The following is a 23,164-nucleotide window of genomic DNA, read 5'->3' as shown; positions in this document are numbered from 1 at the left end:
TTTGAAGGACTCAGAAGATGACAGGAAAATGTGGGAAAGTTTGGAACTTCCTAGAGATGTAGAGGGCTCAAAACTCTGGAAGATGTGGAAAAGTTTGGAACTTCCTAGAAAATTATTGAATGGTTTTGACCAAAACGCTGATAGTGATATGTACAATGAAGTCTAGGCTGAGGTGGTCTCAGTTGGAGAAGAGGAACTTGTTGGGAACTGGAATAAAGGTCACTCTTGCTATGCTTTATCAAAGAGACTGGCAGCGTTTTGCCTCTTCCCTAGAGATCAGTGGAACTTTGAAATTTCTAAGTGGCAAAGCATTCAACAGAAAGCAGAACATAAAAGTTTGAAAATTTGCAGCCTGATGATGCAGTAGAAAAGAAAAACCTATTTTCTGGGGAGAAATTCCAGCCAGTTGACTGCAGAAATTTGCATAAGTAACAAGAAGCCAAATGCTAATCACCTAGACAATGTGGTAAAGGTCTCCAAGGCATGTCAGAGACCTTTGCAGTAGCCCTGCCCATCACAGGCCCAGAGGCCTAGGAAGAAAAAATGGTTTCATAAGCCAGACCCAGGGCCCTCCTGCTATGTGCAGCCTAGGGACTTGGTGACCTGTGTCCCAGACCTTCCAACTGTGGCTAAAAGGGGCCAATGTACAGCCTGGGCCATGGATTCTGAGGGTGCAAGCCCCAAGCTTTGGTGACTTCCACATGGTGTTGAGCTTGCGGGTGCACTGAAGTCAAGAATTGAGGTTTTGGAACCTCTGCCTAGATTTCAAAGCATAGTGGAAACACCTGGAAGTCCAGACAGAGGTATGCTTCATGGATAGAGCTCTCATGGAGAACCTCTGGTAGGGCAGTGCAGAAGGGAAATGTGGGATTGGAACCCCCACACAGAGTCCCTACTGGGGCATCACCTAGTGGAGCTGTGAGAAGACGGCCACCATCCTCCAGACCCCAGAATAGTGGATCTACTGAGAGTTGCATTGTGCACTTGGAAAAGTGTTGCAGGAAGTCAGGGACCCCAAACAGAGGGACCAGTTGAAGCCATGGCAGAAGAACATGGATTGTGAAGATTTCATGGACATGTATTAGTTCCCCAAATTAATACTTTTATAATTTCTTATGCCTGTCTTTACTGCAATCTCTAAACATAAATTGTGAAGATTTCATGGACACTTATCACTTCCCCAATCAATACTCTTGTGATTTCCTATGCCTGTCTTTATTTTAATCTCTTAATCCTGTCAGCTGAGGAAGATGTATGTCACCTTAGGACCGTGTGATAATTGCATTAACTGCACAAATTGTAGAGCATGTGTGTTTGAACCAGTATGAAATCTGTGCACCTTGAAAGAAGAACAGGATAACAGCAATTGTTCAGGGAATAAGAGAGATAACCTTAAACTCTGACCTCTGGTGAGCCGGGCAGAACAGAGCCATATTTCTCTTCTTTCAAAAGCAAATGGGAGAAATATGGCTGAATTCGTTTTATCAGCAAGGAACATCCCTGGGAAAGAGAATACACACCTGGGGGTATAGGTCTATAAATGGCCCCCGTAGGTGTGGCCATCTTTTATGGTCTGTAGACTGCAGGGGTGAAATAGACCCCAGTCTCCCATAGTGCTCCCAGGCTTATTAGGAACAGAAAATTCTTGCCTAATAAATTTTTGGTCAGACCAGTTGCTCTCAAAACTCTGTCTCCTGATAAGATGTTATCAATGACAATGGCGCCCAAAACTTCATTAGCAATTTTAATTTTGCCCCGGTCCTGTGGTCCTGTGATCTCGCCCTGCCTCCACTTGCCTTGTGATATTCTATTACCTAATGTATTACCTTGATGTCTGTGACCCACACCTATTTGCACACTCCCTCCCCTTTTGAAAATCCTTAATAAAAACATGCTGGTTTTTGCGGCTTGTGGGGCATCACGGAACCTACCGACATGTGATGTCTCCCCCAGATGCCCAGCTTTAAAATTTCTCTCTTTTGTACTCTGTCCCTTTATTTCTCAAGGCAGCCGATGCTTAAGGAAAATAGAAAAGCACCTACATGACTATCGGGGCAGGTTCCCTGATAGAAAAGCTGTACACACTCAACCCCAGCTGTGAAAGCAGCCAGGAGAGGGGCTGTACCTTGCAAAGCCACAGGGGTGGAGCTGACCAACGTCTTGGGAGCCTACCTCTTACATCAGCATAATCTGGATGTGAGACATGGAGTCAAAGGAGATCATTTTGGAACTTTAAGATTTAATGACTACCCCATTGGATTTTGTCTTGAATGGAGCCTCTAGCCCCTTTTGTTTTGACAGTTTTTTCCCATTTGGAATGGGTGTGTAGACCCAATGCCTGTACCCCCATTCTATCTAGTAAGTAATAAATGACTCCATTTAACATGCTCATAGGCAGAAGGGACTTGCCTTATTTCAGATGAGACTTTGGACTTGGACTTTTGGGTTAATGCTGGATTAAGTTAAGACTTTGGGGGACTGTTGGAAGTGCATAATTGTGTTTTGAAATGTGAGGACATGAGATATGGGAGGGACTAGGGCAGGATGATATGGTTTGGCTCTGTGTTCACACCCAAATCTCATCTTGAATTGTAATAATCCCCATGTGTCATGGGAGGGAACAGGTGGAGGTAATTGGATCATGAGGGCAGTTTCCCCCATGATGTTCTCATGATAGTGAGTGAGTTCTCAGAAGACCTGATGGTTTTATAAGTGTCTGGTGTTTCCCCTGCTTGGACTCACTCCACCCTGTCACCCTGTGAAGAAGGTGCCTGCCTCTCTTTTGCTTCTGCCATGATTGTAAGTTTCCTGAGGCCTCTCCAGCAGTGTAGAACTGTGAGTCAATTAAACCTCTTTCCTTTATAAATTATCTAGTCCCACACAGCTCTTTACAGCAGAGTGAGAACTTATTAATACAATCCCCATTAACGGTGATGCACATAAAGAAAATGTGGTGTGTATACACCATGGAATACTACACAGCCATAAAGAAAAGGAAATCATGTTTTCTGCAGCAACATGGATGCAGCTGGAGGCCATTATTCTAAGCAAATTAATTTAGGAGCAGAAAATCAAATAACGTATATTCTTACTTACACATGGAAGGTAAACCTTGAGTATATTTGGACACAAAGATGGGAGCAACAGACACCAGGGCATAATTGAGGGTGAAGGGTGGTAGGAGGGTACAAGTCAAAAAACTGCCTATCAGGTAATATGCTCACTACCTGGGTGACAAAATCATTTGTACACAAAACCCCAGTGACACACAAATATGCAACAAATCTGCACATGTACCCACTGGACCTAAAGGTTAAAAATAATAAATAAATAAATGAAGACATTATTGGCATTTTAGGATTTGTATCTACTGCATTATTGGTTTGTTCTTTCTGTATCTCATTTCTTTTCTTTGTCTTCCTTTCCTTTGTTGTACCTAAACATTTTGGAGTTCATTTTTATTTATTTATAATATTTTTAAATATATTTTTGTATAGTTTTCTTAGTGACTGTTTTAGGTATTGCCATAAATATACATAACTCATCACAGCCTAATGGTGTCAACGTTTTCTCACTTTAAGTGTAGATATCTTACTTCCATTTAGGCCCCTTTACTCTCTCTGTATTTTCAACATAATGGTCCCAAGTGATCCTGTACATAAACTGAAAACTGCATCAGACAATGTAACTTTTGCCCCAACTGTAAAATATGACTTAAGAAATTCACTGGGTGAGTGATTAGCTATTATGTTTACTTCTATTTTTACCCATTCTCTTTTTCTTTTCCCTTTCTAAAGTTTTCATCTTTCTACTGTCATTTTCTTTCTGTTTGGAGAACTTCCCTTAGCTATTCCATAAGATAGTCTGTTAGCAATGGATTCTCTTAGTTTTCCTTTTTCTGAGAATGTCTTTTTCCCCTTCTTGACTGAGAACAGTTTTACTGGATACAGGATTTGGAATTGACAATATATTACTTTCTGCACTTGAAAAACTATTGTGCTATTTCTCTTTGGCCTTTATGGTTTTAGATGAGAGACTTGTCATTTGAATTGGTGATCTTTATTATGCAATATGCTGTCTATCTGGCTTTTTTTCTAAGAGTTTTACTCATCTTTAATTTTTAGAAGTATTTTTATGATGTTTCTTGACAAAGTTTTTTTTTTCCTTTTTGGAGTTCACACAACTTCTTAGATATATTGATTTATTTATTTCAACACTTAAGGGAAGTTTTTGGTCACCAATTCTCCAAATACTGTTTCACTTCTTTACTCTTCCACCTATCATTGTGTAACTCTAAATATACAAATGTTAGGCCTTTTGTTATTGTCCCACAGGTTCCTAAGTTTCTCTTTATTGTCTTTATTCTATTTTCTCTCTGTTGTTAACATTGAGTAAATTCTATTGATATACCTTTATGTTCACTGATTCTGTCCTCTAACATTGCCATTATACTATTTGGTCCATCTAGTGATTTATTTATTTATTTCAGTTATTATACATTGCAGAGCTGTAATTTCCATATATTTAACTTTACAAATATAGCTCAAATTTCTTTTTTATTTTTTCATTTGTTTTAAATTTTTTTTCAATTTTTAATTTTTCTGGGTACACCATATGTATATATATTTGTGTGAATAGGAGCCTCATAACTCAGACAGGTACCTTATCCTACTGTTGCTGAGCTGGTATCCAAGATGTAAGACAAAGTCCTCTTTGCTCTTCCCTCTTCCCACTGCTGAAGTGGAAAGAAGGGATCTTTTTTGAATCCACCAACTGTGCAGCCTGGAGTTTGGGGAAGGGTGGCACAAACAGTCCCTTAGTCTTGTATGTCTCAGTATGCCTTGTAACCTCCAAGTCCACTGGCTCTGAGGCCATCTCAGCACTGGAACATGCCTACAAGCATGTGGTCTAGACCGTCTTTCAAGTTTATTTACAGGTGCAGAGCACTTTAGCCTATGGTGGTGAGACTTGCTGGAACTCATATTTCTACCACTGGGATGTGTGATTCCCCTCTAGATAGGATTGGTTTATATGCTTCCTTCATGGAAGGCTGTCAGCTGAGATTGGTCTGGTTTTGCTTTCCACTGTGACAGGGCAGCACTGAGTTCAATGCAATGTCTCATAATTGCTGTGCTCTCCTTCTCCCAAGCGCACAGATTCTCACCATGCCACACAGCTGCTACTAAGGGTTGGGGGAGGCATGGCAATGGCAATTCTAAGACTGTCTTTCCTGTCATCTTCAGTGGCTGTTTTAGTGATATGAAGTTAAAACTAGGTACTGCGAGTGCTCACCTGATTTTTGGTTCTTTTGAAGGTACTTTCTCTGTATAGGTAGTTGGCAAATTTGATATTCCTTTTGAGGTGTGGGGGATGATTGGTCCACCCTCCAAGACAACTTTTAATGGAATGTTGATGCTGTTTTATGATAGCTACTTTAAATCTTTGTCAGATAATTTAACATTTCATTCATCTCAGTTTTGTTTTTCTTGCTTATTTGATTTCTGGGGCTGCTGGACATACTGTACCATCTCTGCTGATGACACATAAAAGGGGTATAAGGTACTTTCCTGGACTTCCTGCTCTTGTTGGCTGACTTTTTGAAAATCGGAGAGAAGCCTTGGGGCCTGGGAGAAATGGGGCTTCTCTGATGTCATCAATGTGAATGGGTGGGACTGCCCATGAAGCCCCATTTATATCGCAGTAGTTTGAATGGCCCAGTACTTCATTGCCACTACTGGCAGTGAGTTAGTTCACCTACAGAGACCCCGGGTGTGGAGCAGAGTTTGGAATTCTCTGCTATGTCTCTGTTGGGCTTCCTCTTTCCTAATCCTTTGACCAGGGAGAGCAGGTTTTTCTAGATATTTTTTTGTTTCGTGTATGCCTGTAAATGGTTCCAGGTCATAGTCTTTTTTGCTGCCCAATCCAAGAGTATATAGGAGATAAAAAGGACACCTAGGAGGAACTCACCACATTGGTATTACTCAGCTCTTTATCCAGTATGCTTTTAGAGTTCTTGTGTCATTGTATCTCGAGTAATTTCCAGGGCTTTAGTGACATTAAGAATAGAGAAGGCCGGGCACGGTGGCTCATGCCTGTAATCCCAGCACTTTGTGAGGCCAAGGAGGGCAGATCATGAGCTCAGGAGATCAAGACCATCCTGGTAACATGGTGAAACCCCGTCTCTACTAAAAATACAAAAAATTAGCCAGGCGTGGTGGCGGGCGCCTGTAGTCACAGCTACTCCAGAGGCTGAGGCAGGAGGATGGCCTGAACCTGGGAGGCAGAGCTTGCAGTGAGCCGAGATCTCACCACTGCACTCTGGCCTGGGCGACAGAGCAACGCTCCGTCTCAAAAAAAAAAAAAAAAAAAAGAAAAGAAAAGAGAAAGAAAAAAAAGAGTAGCGAAGTAGAAAATAGTGAGTCTATTTCTATACCTTCTAGTTTCTGAACTGGATGCCCCCAAACTTATTTTAATGCCTTTTAATATCTTTACCTTCTTTTCCTTTCTATATATTTTTATCAGCACCTAATATTTTTCTAGGTATTTCACTGGTAGAAGTGAAAAGTGAAAACTTTTATTTTTTTCCCACAGTTTTGTTATTTTCAATTTGCTGGTATTCTCTTTAGTCACGGTGTCATTTTCTTGACAATGTGTGTTCTAGGACCTTGCAGATCTTCCAGAAGCCACAGTGGTCTATTTGTGCTTCACAGTGTCAAGTGGCCAGAAACTGAAATCTTTGTTTCAAAACCTCTACAGCTCAGTGGTTCTAATCTCAAAAATGCATTGCTGTATTGAAAACCACTTGAATTGATTCTATATTTTAGCTGTTAATAGAAGGGCCTCCCTGGCCCACAATTTCTATTTGAAAAAGTACTCTGCTATTTTACATGCATATAGGTTAATTTTTTCCTAAACAAAATGTCTTTTATCTTATTTTTTTCTCCTACCCCCGCCCCCCACTGCAGATGATTTATCTGGCTCGTAATGCCAAGGATGTTTCAGTCTCATATTACCATTTCGACATAATGAATAATTTACAACCTTTTCCTGGTACCTGGGAAGAATATCTGGAGAAATTCTTAACTGGAAAAGGTATGTGGACTTTATCTTAAAATTGATAAGTATTTTTTATTTTAATAATACTATTAACAATAACTTTTATGACTTTCAAAATACTTATTTTTCCAACTCAGTGAAAAGTATGTTCAAATATTATCTAAAAAACTAAATCTAATGCATCTAATATTTTTACTATGACCTTCAATTTATAAAACTGGTATTAATCATTGGCATACAAAAGTATTCTATAATCTGTTCTTGGTTGCTAGAAATCCATTCTCAGTCTCTCCTCACAATGGACATTGTTTAACTTGCTTAAGCAATTAGTTAGATCTGTTAATGCATATGTCATATTTATAGCACTTAGGTAAATAGTTGATATGAGTACTTTGTAAGATAATAGTTTTCTTCTTTATGAGACTATAACTTTTTGGAGGTGAGTGTATTTTTGTCTGAAATGCTTTCTTTGTACTTGACATTAAAAAATAACTGATGTTTATATATCCATAAGTAGCTAATTTTACTTTTTAAAATTGTCCTCATATTCTCAGTTCCTTTGGTTACTGAATTCCACAAAATGTTTTCACAATTTGATTATTCAGACAGAAATATTTAATTTGATGAATGTTTATGAAAATAGACTTTTATCTGGTTTTAGTGGCCTATGGTTCCTGGTTTACTCATGTTAAAAACTGGTGGAAGAAAAAGGAAGAACACCCAATACTTTTTTTGTACTATGAAGATATGAAAGAGGTAAAATGGTAGATATGGATTCTGGATAATTTCCCCACTGCCATTTTCACTTCTACCTCGATTTTCCAGCCCATGCTTGTATTAAATTTAACATGCTCAAAACTAAACTTATTTTCTTTCTCTCCAACACGTAATATTTCTACTATTTTGTTCCCTCTCAACAACAAAAGTTATTCTTATTGTCCTTGTTTCCTATATTTTGCACCTTCAATTGGTTCAGATAGTGTATCTATTGTATCTTTCAAAGTATTCCCTCCTTTACTTCCTTACTACCTCACTCTTAGTGTAGAAACTTGTAATCTTCTATCTAGTATGAAGTAGTATTAATTAAATACAACTACAAATCTTCATGCCACTATTATGGAACTCTTCTACTTAAATTGGCCAAATACACACAGACATACACACAACAGGAAAACATGTTGAAATTAGTTCCTTACTTATAAAAGCCTGAACATACAAGTTAGAATACTTTCAGATCTACAATGAAAATTACAAAGTTTGTCTTCTTTGTAACTACATCCCAGTACTTAATACAGTGCATACAACATAAACAGGGGCTCAAGGTTACTTGTATGGATCATTGATTGCTTCAATAAATAAATGAGTGAGTGGTAAAATCCAAAACTTTAATGGCATTAATCTTACTTTGCATAACACAGAAATTTGGCCCCATGTGAAATATTACTTGCTTTAGGTAGTTTTGAGAAACTCCCAGGGGTTTCTCGTATCTTAGCACAAAGAATCCTCTGAGATTTTATTCACGGCCCAAGCTTTCATTCTCCATCACAGTTGTCCACATCCCATAAAGAATCTGTAATCTATGTCTTATCATTGTCCCTTTACACAGGGTTTGAGAGTATTAATGTTAATTTGCTCATACCACACAGCTGCAAAACCTTGCATGGTTTATGAAACTACTGTAACAAAGTGATATGTCTCTTGAGAGCTTGTTTAGCCAGAGATAAATTACAAATTCTTCATAAGAGAGAAAATTATTCCAGCTCTCTAACAAATATCTCTCTTCATGTTTTGGACAGCAGAGCAGCACTTAAAAGCTTTATGAGAAGAACAATTTTAGCTTCTGGCAATAGTCCCTTTTCTCTATAAGACTAAGAAATACATTCTTTCTGTCTGGCTGTTATTCAAATTCCAAATCAACAATTACACTGTTTCCCACATAATATTTGAGACCATTTCTGTCTTTATTTAGCTAAAATGCTTTATTCAAATAAACTTACTCATTTTGATTTATGGTCTAACCGGTTACCTTTGTAAGCATATCCATATATTTATAATTTTCTTCAAACTTGCAACATACATTGCATTAACAGACAATATTTCTCTTCTACCATACAATCATTTGTAGATAACATTATAGAGAAGTTTAATGCAACAACAATAATGGAAGAAAATTATAGAATATACATCAATAATAAAATTTGAAAAAAAGTCCAGTAATTTACAACATGTTTATGAGTATCTACATTAATTCCTAATAAGTGAAATAAAAGAATAACAGATCAGGGGAAGATTCAGTCAGAGCCAGGACTCTGCTTTAACTTCTACTGGTCTATAGACTAACACAGAAGTTCCCAGCCTTTTTGGCACCAGGGACCGGGTTTGTGGAAGGCAATGTTTCCATGAACAGGGTGCAAGGGGGCTGCATATGGATGGTTTCCAGATGAAACTGTTTCATCAGATCATCGGGCATTAGTTAGATTCTCATAAGGAGTGTGCAACTTAGATCCCTCACATACTCAATTCACAATAAGGTTCATGCTCCTATGAGAATCTAATGGCACCACTGATCTAACAGGAGTTGGAGCTCAGGCAGTAGTGCCTGCTCCTCTACCACTCACATCTTCCTGTGTAGCCCAGTTCCTAACAGGCCACTGATTGGTACTGATCTGCGGCCAGTGGGTTGGGGACCCCTGGACTAATATCACCATTAATATTTTAGGATTAGCCAAATTATTCTCTAAATATTTTTGACCCCAAAAAGAAAATGTTTTCTATTTGCCTGTCCATCTATGTGTTTTTCGTTTTTTTTGTTTTTCTAGCAAAACTATTATCTTTTATTTTGGGCTTCTCTCTACTATCATCATGTCTGCTCTTTTACTCATTCTAACCACTGACACACCGTAAGTTCTGATCTTATTCTTCTGTCAGAGAAGACTGACACAGAAAATATAACAGATATTCTTGATTTTTAATATTTTATGATTAGTTTATTTAAAAATTGAGAAAAATAAACCCAAACAAATATGGATTTCCTATACTATTCAGAGTCAACATTTAAAAAATCAGATTATAAATGTTTTATAAATATTCACATTGTGTGAGTTACTTGTTTATTGTCTTGGGTTTTACCCACTGATAGAATCCAAAGGAGGAAATCAAGAAGATCATTAGATTTCTAGAGAAGAACCTGAATGATGAAATCTTGGATAGGATCATCCATCACACCTCATTTGAAGTGATGAAGGACAATCCTTTGGTAAATTATACACATCTACCAACTACAGTGATGGATCATAGCAAATCCCCTTTTATGCGTAAAGGTAAATACTTTGCTGGGTTTAATTTCCGTTTTGTACTTTCTTATGAATTATCATGAGCTAAAGATTAGTTCTGTGATCTCTACTAAGTTTCTTAGCCTGTTTAAGCTTTATAGTAAATACCTACCACCAAAAATTGCTGAGATTCAAAATTATTAAATGAAACAATGTATTTAAAGCTATTATTAGAATACCTTGAATGTACCATAAATATTTATTCTTCTATTTACTACTGTGCTAAATGAGAGTGGTTTTGGCAATTCTGATGTGAGCAATTCCAAATTTGTCATTCTAACTCCCTTAAATCTTTGCCTAAGGTGGCATAGACAAGCTTCCTTCCTTCCGCTCCTCAGTGAAATACTAATTTCACTTAGTACAGTACCATAGTCTTTAAGGTCCCCATATCACTTAGAAAACCATGGTAATTGCATTAAAAATAATTCACCGAAAGGAGAAACTGTTATTTGACCTTATAAGAAGTTTTAGCCCTCTGCAAATACTGTCTAAACTATTAGTAACATAGAGTCTAAATTTAACTTAGAAGAATATGGCATTTACTGTTGAAATATGTTACTTCCATTTAAGCAGTCTGTTTATTGTGGTTTATTATACATAATATATGTCAAAAAGTGTTAACAAATTATTAACTTAAATAACTTTGAGAAGTTATCCACCTAATAATGCCATGATCTGTTTTCAATATCTTTGATTGAATTGGAGGGAGAGGGATAGAATTTCAATTTATATGCTAGGAAGTAAGCATAACCTTAGGAATGTATTGTGCATATTAACATATGAAACAAAACCACCGATTTTGAGTAATATGATTAATTTTTTGAAAAGTTGTTTGTTAACTTATTAAGGTAGCAAATAGTCCTAGTGTTTCCAAATTATGCTCTTTCTTTTCTAAAAACAATATATTTAACCTATTAAAAATAACTTCTAGAGTAACAAAGCAGGTATGTTTTTCATCAAAAATTGTATGCGTTATAAGTTTGAGCAAAGAAGACTGATGTATATATATCTCATCTCTATGCTTATACACAGATGTAAATGTATGTGTATGGACAGTCATCCCTTGTTATATGTGGGGGATTGGTTCCAGGAACTCTGCCTCTGAATATGCTAGAACCTGCCTATATGAAAAGTTGGCACTCCAAACATGTGGGTGGGTTTCTCATCATGCAAATGCTGTATTTTTTATTGCTTTTAGTTGAAAAAAAAACTGCATGTAAGTGAACCTGGCCAGCGCAAGTCTGTATTGTTCAAAGGTCATTTGTGTACATGTACATATATATTCTTTTTCCTGGTAGAAGAATTAGAAAATAAATCTTTATTAAACATGGCAAATTATCACTGTGATAGATACCTGAATATAATTTCCCAGAAATTTTATCTCAAATCATATGAAAATTGATGCCATTTCATCACATTTAATTATGATGTAGACATAAAGAAGACAAGCTCAGTGTCTGGATTCTATGGCTTCTCCAACCTCAACAGAAAAAAAGCACGTGCTGTTCTAATATTGAAGGCAGTCTTTATGTCCCCTCTCTAGGGGGTTAAGGGCATACTTTTGTGGTCAGATTGATCTGAGGTTTATCCAGGCTACGCCATTCCCTGAACCTATTACCCTGAATAAATTAATTAACCTGCCAAAGCTCTGATTACATCGCTGGCAAAATAGATAATATAATAACACCTGTGACAAAAGTTTCTGGGGAGGATTATGGTAAATGATATGTAAGCATTTAGGATATTTTCTTACAATAAATAATGCATACAGAAGTAAAAATTATTATTAGTCTAAATAGTTTGTCCCTTCCTTCCTTCCTTCCTTCCTTCCTTCCTTCCTTCCTTCCTTCCTTCCTTCCTTTCTTCCTTCCTTCCTTCCTTCTTTCCTTCCCTGATGTATCCAGTAAACATTTAGAGTATTCATTCAATAATTTGCATACAGAAAAACTTCTTCATGAATAACTATATACATCACATATTCTTTAAAATATTCAAAGGTAAATGATACATATCTTTGACTCAAGAAACTCACAATGTATTGCAAAGGGCATGTGCATAAATGAATGCTGAAAGAAGTGAACTATGAGCAAATGTGCCAGGCACACTGAATCTTGAAAGATGCCATATTAGATAAATCAGTGTTATTATTATGAGGGTGGGATAGATTATGTCCAATGTTTATTCATATATCCTAAATTATAACAAACAGAAAAACCTGGCCTTTGGCCAGCATTTATCAAAAGTTCGTTTGTGAAGTAAATGTGTTTGTGTATATTATAAAATTTATATGCAGATCAGATCATTGGAGTGATTTATATATAACTTCTAATTGCTTAAATTTGTGTTCTCCTCTGTTTTTAATGACATCCTTACGGATGCATTAGCCCCAATATGTTTATGTTGAACCCTTATTCAACCCAATGTTGAATTCCAGAGCTATTGACATCTGCTGAACATAGAATGAAATGTAACAACTAGGGAAACAAGCATATCTATACGAATGTTTTTCTTTTAAAAGACTTGGAAGTTTTATCAAACCACTGTGGATTAATATAGCTTGTAATTTAATATGATGTATTACTATTTCATAAAATAGTGAGATGTTTTTCTCTAAAAATATTGGCAGTACATTAAAAGTTTATTCGTTTTCCAAATACATATTTATAAATACCCAAGTATGAGAGATTAAATTTAAATTTTTATCCTCAAAGATTTACTTTAAAAAACATGGTTCCAGGATGTTATATATTTGATATTAATGTTATTATTCCCACCTAAATTGCAAATAAAGAACAAGCCTAATGAATTTAGGAAAAACAACTCTCATCTCCATATCATAGCATCCTTGTTCATAAATTCTAGGAAATTATACTTATCAACTTTTTATTTCACAGTTTTGCTGTGCTGATGACTAATTTTTTGTCTAGTTTCCAAAAGTTACTTTATGAAATAAAATATGCCTGACTATTGATCCAAGTGCTCAGTGATAATCTCATGACCCACGACCATAAGAAACAGTAAAATTATCACTCTTGGGAAACTATTGTAAAGCCCAGGAATTTAAACAAGAAAATTAGTCTTTCTCAGAATGCCTCTTCAAATGTCAGACTCTATTTAGTTATAAACCACCTTTCCAGATGGAAAAAAATTATTCAATTTTTAAAAGGCTTAAAAATTTAAAGGTTAGTACAATTTAAAGGCTGTTTGAATTCATTCAAATAAAAGGAAGGTCTTTCTTTAGGCCTTCTAACCTTTTCCTTTGGTATATACTGATTTCTTCTTATGGAAATATTTTATTCTTTCCTATGTTTTTTTATTTATCTTTAGGGACGGCTGGTGACTGGAAGAATTACTTCACCGTGGCCCAAAATGAGAAATTTGATGCTATTTATAAGACAGAAATGTCCAAAACTGCACTTCAATTCCGCACAGAGATTTAAAGTGTCTAAATCACAAATCTAAAGAAATAAGAAATTCTCTGTAGTTGATTGAAACGAGGGCAGCTATGAATTGATTTGGGCAATCAAATGAATTTATAAAGGAGAATAATATGCTTTTAATATATTGATTCTTTTCAATGTTATTAATCAGATCCCAGTTTTGTTCCTTTGATTCCGAGGTTCCAAATTCTCTAAGGCTAAAGTTCATTGTTAACTTTTTATAACAAGGGAACAATGTAACCACAGACTCTTCCTGCCTTTTTCTACACTAGTACTGATAAGAAAGAAGGGATTTAGTTTACTTATCTCCCATATATTATGATTTAGAATTAAGTTCCCCTCCCTAGTATCATGGTCCAAGAAATGCTGTTTTCATAATGAGACTGTATTTCCTAACTCTGCCCCAATTTCCCTTTGCTGAAAATTTGACCCAGGACACTGTGTTCCACTGCTGTCTACAGAGTTTCAAGTTGTTCTCTGAGTCATAGATCATCTTCCTGCAGTGCCTCTATTTGGATAACATAGTTCATGTCCCTGATCATGTAGTTCAGATTTTGGAAATGTTTTTTCTATATCATACCTAATGTCTAAGTCTCCGAAAGGCAAACACCTACAATAGTCTCTGTAGGATTCTTATCTGGGAACTGGAGCTCTGTTCTGAAAACCAGCCCTGAGAGCTGTGACGTAGTTCTTATGGGGAGTCCTCTTTTTCCCAACAGATCTGTTTAAACTTCAGAGAAATCACCTACTGCTCTGTTCTGGTCACCATTTGGGAACTTCAGTTACTTAATCTCATGTTTGAATAGATTTGGATACCTTTAACATCCTAGACGTGATAATAACCTCTGCAGAATATTTCCCAATCTAGTGCCCAAGGAAGACTCTCTAGGCTGAATCTCTGCTCTCTCCTCCTGACCCAGTGTTCCTTCTACTTATTATTACATGCTTATGTCTATTTGTGTGGTCTCTGATCTATGTTTTCTTGGAAGATTTATATATATATATATATTTATATATATATATATATTTTTTATTATACTTTAAGTTCTAGGGTACATGTGCACAACGTGCAGGTAGTTACATATGTAATACATGTGCCATGTTGGTGTGCTGCACCCATTAACTCGTCATTTACATTAGGTATATCTCCTAATGCTATCCCTCCCCCATTCCGCCACCCCACAACAGGCCCCGGTGTGTGATGTTCCCCTTCCTGTGTCCATGTGTTCTCATTGTTCAATTCCCACCTATGAGTGAGAACATGCGGTGTTTGGTTTTCTGTCCTTGCGATAGTTTGCTGAGAATGATGGTTTCTAGCTTCATCCATGTCCCTACAAAAGACATGAACTCATCATTTCTTATGGCTGCATATTATTCCATGGTGTGTATGTGCCACATTTTCTTAATCCAGTCTATCGTTTTTGGACATTTGGGTTGGTTCCAAGTCTTTGCTATTGTGAATAGTGCTGCAATAAACATATGTATGTATGTGTCTTTATAGCAGCATGATTTATAGTCCTTTGGGTATATACCCAGTAACAGGATGGCTGGGTCAAATGGTATTTCTAGTTCTAGATCCCTGAGGAATCGCTACACTGACTTCCACAATGGTTGAACTAGTTTACAGTCCCACCAACAGTGTAAAAGTGTTCCTATTTCTCCACATCCTCTCCAGCACCTGTTGTTTCCTGACTTTTTAATGATCTCCATTCTAACTGGTGTGAGATGGTATCTCATTGTGGTTTTGATTTGCATTTCTCTGATGGCCAGTGATGATGAGCATTTTTTCATGTGTCTGTTGGCTGCATAATGTCTTCTTTTGAGAAGTATCTGTTCATATCCTTCACCCACTTGTTGATGGGGTTTTTTTTTCTTGTAAATTTGTTTGAGTTCTTTGTAGATTCTGGATATTAGCTCTTTGTCAGATGAGTAGATTGAAAACATTTTCTCCCATTCTGTAGGTTGCCTGTTCACTCTGATGGTAGTTTCTTTTGCTGTGCAGAAGCTCTTTAGTTTAATTAGATCCCATTTGTCAACTTTGGCATTTGTTGCCATTGCTTTTGGTATTTTAGACATGAAGTCCTTGCCCGTGCCTATATCCTGAATGGTATTGCCTAGGTTTTCTTCTAGGGTTTTTATGGTTTTAGGTCTAACATGTAAGTCTTTAATCCATCTTGAATTAATTTTTGTATAAGGTGTAAGGAAGGGATCCAGTTGCAGCTTTCTACATATGGCTAGCCAGTTTTCCCGGCATGGCACCATTTGTTAAATAGGGAATCCTTTCCCCATTGCTTGTTTTTGTCAAGTTTGTCAAAGATCAGAGAGTTGTAGATGTGTGGCATTATTTCTGAGGGCTCTGTTCTGTTCCATTGGTCTATATCTCTGTTTTGGTCCAGTACCATGCTGTTTTGGTTACTGTAGCCTTGTAGTATAGTTTGAAGTCAGGTAGCGTGATGCCTCCAACTTTGTTCTTTTGGCTTAGGATTGACTTGGCAATGCGGGCTCTTTTTTGTTCCCATAGGAACTTTAAAATAGTTTTTTTTCCAATTCTGTGAAGAAAGTCATTGGTAGCTTAATGGGGATGGTATTGAACCTATAAATTACCTTGGGCAGTATGGCCATTTTCATGATATTGATTCTTCCTACCGATGAGCATGGAATGTTCTTCCATTTGTTTGTATCCTCTTTTATTTCATTGAGCAGTGGTTTGTAGTTCTCCTTGAGGAGGTCCTTCACATCCCTTGTAAGTTGGATTCCTAGGTATTTTATTCTCTTTGAAGCAATTGCGAATGGGCGTTCACTCATGATTTGGCTTTCTGTTTGTCTATTATTGGTGTATAAGAATGCTTCTGATTTTTGCACACTGATTTTGTATCCTGAGACTTTGCTGAAGTTGCTTATCAGCTTAAGGAGATTTTGGGCTGAGACGATGGGGTTTTCTAGATATACAATCATGTTATCTGCAAACAGGGAGAACTTGATTTCCTCTTTTCCTAATTGAATACCCTTTATTTCTTTCTCCTGCCTGATTGCCCTGGCCAAAACTTCCAACAGTATGTTGAATAGGAGTGGTGAGAGAGGGCATCCCTGTCTTGTGCCAGTTTTCAAAGGGAATGCTTCCAGTTTTTGCCCATTCAGTATGATATTGGCTGTGGTTTTGTCATAAATAGCTCTCATTATTTTGAGATACGTCCCATCAATACCTAATTTATTGAGAGTTTTTAGCACGAAGGGCTGTTGAATTTTGTCAAAGGCCTTTTTGGTATCTATTGAGATAATCACGTGGTTTTTGTCTTTGGTTCTGTTTATATGCTGGATTACGTTTATTGATTTGTGTATGTTGAACCAGCCTTGCCTCCCAGGGATGAAGCCCATTTGATCATGGTGGATAAGCTTTTTGATGTGCTGCTGGATTTGATTTGCCAATATTTTATTGAGGATTTTTGCATCGATGTTCATCAAGGATATTGGTCTAAAATTCTCTTTTTTTGTTGTGTCTCTGCCAGGCTTTGGTATCAGGATGATTCTGGCTTCATAAAATGGGTTAGGGAGGATTCCCTCTTTTTCTATTGATTGGAATAGTTTCAGAAGGAATCGTACCAACTCCTCCTTGTACCTCTGGTAGAATTCAGCTGTGACTCTGTCTGGTCCTGGACTTTTTTTGGTTGGTAAGCTATTAATTATTGCCTCAATTTCAGAGCCTGTTATTTTTCTATTCACAGATTCAACTTCTTCCTGGTTTATTCTTGGGAGGGTGTATGCGTCAAGGAATTTATCCATTTCTTTTAGATTTTCTAGTTTATTTACGTAGAGGTGTTTGTTCTCTGATGGTAGTTTGTATTTCTGTGGGATCGGTGGTGATATCCCCTTTATAATTTTTTATTACGTCTATTTGATTCTTTTCTCTTTTCTTCTTTATTAGTCTTGCTGGTGGTCTATCAGTTTTGTTGATCTTTTCAAAAAACCAGCTCCTGGATTCATTGATTTTTTGAAGGGTTTTTTCTCTCTCTATCTCCTTCAGTTCTGCTCTGATCTTAACTCCAGCTTTGCATTAGAAGTAGTTGTTTATGTCTCCATATGCAGCAAAGTCTTTTTCCTGAGATCCGATCACATGTGCCAAGTTATACGCCATGCCATGGTTCTCAAGTTGAAGGTAGAGTACCCTGGGCCCTTACTTGTTCTGAAAGGGGTGGGGGTGGTGGTTTCGGACACATCATTAGACTTTCTGAGCCACAACTTAGGTAGCTATGGCTTATGGTATTTTGACTTCACAGGTGAATCTCTGCTATTAGCCAGGAATAGCTAAAATAGCTCCTTAGGCTGTCACATTTCTCTTTTCCAACCCCAGCAAAGGATTGGTCTAACGGCAATCACAAACCTCATAGAAATAGTACACCTATTGTTCTGGAGATAGTTGCTTCTATAGATTTATTACAATATGTGTTATGAAGTATTTTAGAGTATATAATTTGTGTTTATGTTCCATGGAAACATATTTTATAGGAGTTAATCTTGACTATCTAAAAGTATTGTGAACTAGTTCCAGCTTTCTCCAATACCATTGTCCACAAGAAGTAAACTAAAATCATGTATCAATTTCCTCTATTATCTTTATTAAATAATAAGTTAATGTGGCCTGAATATATACAGATTTCTGATACTATGGTCTGTTACTGGGGGAAAAAAACACCACTAAACTATCCTCTAATCTGTGTAAATAGATTAGCTATACTTTCTTCACTAGCAAGATAAAATAATTTCCACTTTTTCTAGTTTTACTCTGTAGAAACAAGTCTGTAATTGGACTGTATTCAACAAAAACTTAGTAAGTTGTAATTGTGCCTTAGGTATGTTTCTATGCACTGAGTGAAGAGTGGAGATAAAAATAGAATTTAGATTTTCCTTTACTTATTTAATAGATTGTTGCCTCTTATGTATTTATTCTATGATGCAAATGTCACTATCCTAATTCCTCCTCAGTTTATGTTTAACACCACACAGTGGCACTTCTATGATTCAAATACATTTGATATCCTTTGAAATCAATCAGAACACTGCAAAATTAATTTTTCTAAAACAGTGCTTTTATCATTATTTCTCCTATTGAATCATCAGTACAATTTCCAAATGAAAACACTTAAAATAATCCCATATTACTATCTTTCTCTAACAGAACCATGATGTAAGGACAGTGATAACAAATATCTGACAATGATATGATTATTTCCTCATCCATGGAAATTCTCCTTAATCAACTAAAGGGCTGTTTTCTAAAAAGCCAAAGCATTGCTTTCAAGAACTTTTCATCACGACATGGATAGACACTCAGATTCATACACTCAAAGGGAAGTGTCATGTATTCCCTTTCACTCCACCCTATTCTACTGTGTTATCTTCCTAAATTATTTTCTATCTACATTCTTCATTCTCTTTCCCATTGACCCTATGTTCTGTGTGATAAAAACTGCATCATTGGAGGCTTTTGAAGGTTAATTATTACGCCCCATTTCACCATTAATCAACATACAACTCTTCTTCATATTTTGTAATTCCTTTCATATACAGAAAAAAAGATACTATAATTTCTTCAAAATGCTTGATATTAATGATATATGGGAAAACAATTATTTTGTGCAGCGATCTTCAGATAACTGGGAAAGGCCAGGGGAAAGGGAGAGAGACTGGTGGTTATAAATGACCCATGTATAAATTGTTTTTATTATGTAAGCTGTCTTCATAAATGTCTTCTTATGTATGATCATTAGAACTGTTTTATACATATATGTAAAATTTCCACATTATCGAGACATTACTTTCAGCAGCGAAGTGATCCTTTTTTAGCTGCCACTTAATGAATTCAATAAAATATAATTTATTGTATTTTGCTACAATAAACTATTGATGACTATTTGATGACTATTTGCATGCCATTATGACATTTAACTGGCTTATATTTTGAAATCTCATTTCTGTTTTTTGTGGCTATTTTAATTTTCCACCCTCAAAATACAGATGAGTATCTTTGTAGTAGGAAAATCATAAAAATTAATAGCTTCTTCCCTAGTTAATAACTCTGCATATTATTTTTGTGCATGGAGCAGGGGCTAAATCAGGAGGGGATTTGAGGCAACATTGAAGACCAGGCAGTATAGAACAAAAGATAAGAGCACAAAATCTGTAATTATAAAGCCTTTTTAGAATTAGGTCTTTGCCACTTTCTAACCATGAAAACTTGAGCAAGTCACAACTTTTCTGCGCTCAATTCCTTATCTGTACAATGTAGACAATGAGTATTTCTTGCAAAGATGAAATAATATATAAAACAAAACAGTGCCTAGCATACTTCAGTGTGCTCATTTAATATTAGCTGCCATGAAGGTAATCATTGTGAAAATCTTGAAATTTTATTTATCTAAATGGGACTGAGGCATCAGATTTCTTGTTCCACACTGCTAGCTGGCTTCAAAATGTACAAATATTTTGCAAATTACTGGGAGGCAAGGAGGTTTCTGGCTTTATTACTGTTACCATTGTTCTTTTGCTGTTTGCTACCAAGTTAAATTTTTCACGTGTGTCAAGTACTCCTGCTTAAGGCATTACTCTCAAGTACTTAATATTTTCAATGTGTGTCAATGATCATCATTCAATAGAAAAGCACAGCAAGGCTATAAAGATTGGAATAACACTGCAAATGATATATAGGTTGTAATAATCCAGCTATTGAAAAAATAAAGATAAGTTAGATACTGTGACATAGGTGGATTGAAATTTCTCAGTGGGAATTTGATTACATGGGGAAGTCTATTTTTTAAATTTTAAATTTTTATTTATGTATTTTTGTACAGCAGGTTCTTGCCATGTCACCCAGGCTGCTCTCAAACTCATTGCCTCAAGTGATCCTCCAGTCTCGGCCTCCCAAAGCACTGGGATTATAGGCATGAGCCACCATGCCCAGCCATAAAGTCCACATTGTCAAACTTAGCATTTGGGTGTCATGTAAATTCACATATATATTCTCTCAGTAATGCTTTGTAATCATTTTGGTATAAATTAGGAAATGCCGTGTCTCAGCATTTTTTAGAAAACGCCAGTGGACACATAGAAAATGATTTTCAAATGTGCTTGAAAATCTTAAATGCAAATTTTCTTGGTCCTATTATAATCATAAATTTATTGGTCAGGAATTGGGAAATGGCTAAACACAAATGGGCTCTATCTCTTACTTTATCATCTTACCTAAGGCTGATCACAGCCTTTTCTCATTAGTCTACAAGAAGAAATAATTTTCTTAATAATTATAGAATATGATAATAGAATTGGATATATGCAATTGTGTAACTTAATTCAACATTAATATGATATGTAGAATGATATATAATAGTATATTTTATATTTTATTACCATTTTAATTGATTATTAGATATCAGACAATACTGTAGAAGTATCAATATGTTCCATTTTAAAGCAAGCAAACTGAGACTTAAAACTGGGATTCAAATATAAGTCTGTTTGTCTTCAAAATGTCATTCAACATTACATGATACTTTGTAGAATTATATGTAAATAATCACCTTCAGATATGAGATTACCTCTCAAATATGTCATGGAAATAATTAAGTAAAGGTGCCTAAGCTGACAGTGTTAAATTTACAAGTTCTATTCTCTCTTAGAGACCTCACATGGCAAGGATACTGCCTGAGAACTTATGAAAATTAGATTTATGAGTGCTTTTTCTCTATAAACTATGTCATAATTGGTGCTTGTTTATAGTCTTAAATAATGACGGCAATACCATAGTTCAAACTCATCTAGGTTAATTTGAGTTTCAAGTGTTGATTTTAAAACTTACTCATTAGAAAGGAATGTCTCTGGTAAAATGCGTAGAGTCCCAACAAATGATTAATAAGATAATGCAGCCTATTCATAAGAAGGGCACTAACTGTACCCTGTCCTGTTCTCTTCTATTGAGAGAAAGAGAACAAGATGTCACAAATCTTATGAAAAAGCTTCTCCTGTAACTTTGAATATGGGAAAAAAGGAGAGGGAACAAACTATTTTTTCACAACTTGCATCCTCTATATCCCCTCCCTCCCTTCCTCTAGAACTGTTGGCAAAAGTATCAATAATTTTGTGCATATTAGAAGTTTTTGTAAAAGAAAGATTCTTGTAGCTCTTTCTGGAGATTCTGATTAAGAAAGCCTGGAGTGGGACTCTAATTTACACATTTTATAAAACACCAGAGGTGACTCAATAGCTGTATTATATATTGCAATTTCCAAGTGACAGAGATGAACTACTCATTTTGCAAGTAATAGATTTAACAGCTACAAAGTAGCTCTTTTTGTACAAATGAAATTCATATTTAGAAATGCAGAAAAATAAAATAATGAAAACATAAAACTTAAAGCCAATGGCTAAATATAATTTGAAGGGAAAGAGGAAGTTAACTGAATCACATAACTTAAAACTGGCCTTTAGCCAAATATGCGGTGTGTTTCAAAATAAAATAAATGTGTAACTTTCCCAGTACAGTTTGCTTAGTGTGTAAACTATTCATTCGCTTAAACAATGAGTACAAATTGGGTTTCATTGAGAACATTTTTTTTCTTAATCCCTGGGTAATTATTTCTTCCATTTTTTGAAAGCTAAGTTTCTGAATAGATTAGTATGTGATAAAACTATACTCTCTCATTGTTTTGCCTGAGTTGTTCTTATTGTCATATTTTGGGGTCTTGAGCTTGAACCACACCGGGCCTCTGCAACAAAGCCAAAATGCAAAGAAAGCAAACCAGAAAGGGATAGCAACATACAATAAAAATTAATAGATTTAAAGTCTGTTCAAAGCAGCCTAGTGGTCGAGGCATATTTTAGGGGTACCAAAATTGCATCTCGATATCTGAATTTTTCATGGTCGTTGAAGTTTTACCTTTTTTTTAAGTATAGTATACAGATAGAAAACTCCAAAAATCATAGATATACAGAGAAACCTTCCAAATAAACACACCTGAGTAACCAGATTTCATGTCTGTGGTTAATTTGGTTAATGTTTAAGAAATAGAACATTACCAGCATACTGGAGCCTCACCCTTCCTGTCAATGTTACTCCCAATAGAAATCACAGGTCTGATTTCTAACACCATGGATTACTTTTGCCTTTTATTTTGAAAGTTATATTAACGGGATGGTACAGATGGACTCTGTGGACTTGGCGACTTTTTTCACTCAACATTGTATTTCACTGATTTATCTATGTTGTTGCATGTGGTTGTAGTTTTTATTTTTATTATTATATAGCATTGCATTGTGAGACTATACCAATATTTATTTGCTTTTGAT

General features: G+C 36.0%; 1 protein-coding gene across 1 annotated transcript in view; it reads left to right on the top strand.

Moving 5' to 3' along the window:
- Positions 1 to 13,935, top strand: part of SULT1B1 (sulfotransferase family 1B member 1) — a 32,536-nt gene extending 18,601 nt beyond the window's left edge. The window contains exons 5-8 of the mRNA XM_003265693.2: positions 6,966 to 7,092; positions 7,718 to 7,812; positions 10,196 to 10,376; positions 13,716 to 13,935. Of these exons, the coding sequence (XP_003265741.1) occupies positions 6,966 to 7,092; positions 7,718 to 7,812; positions 10,196 to 10,376; positions 13,716 to 13,828 (516 nt within the window). The 3' untranslated portion in view covers positions 13,829 to 13,935. The remainder of the gene's footprint in view (positions 1 to 6,965; positions 7,093 to 7,717; positions 7,813 to 10,195; positions 10,377 to 13,715) is intronic.
- Positions 13,936 to 23,164: the final 9,229 nt, after the last annotated feature.

Source organism: Nomascus leucogenys, chromosome 9, assembly GCF_006542625.1.
Source record: "Nomascus leucogenys isolate Asia chromosome 9, Asia_NLE_v1, whole genome shotgun sequence".
In the NCBI taxonomy this organism is placed as follows: Eukaryota; Metazoa; Chordata; class Mammalia; order Primates; family Hylobatidae; genus Nomascus; species Nomascus leucogenys.
The sequence above is the reverse complement of the archived record's forward strand: the minus strand, read 5'-3'. Positions and strand labels throughout refer to the sequence as shown.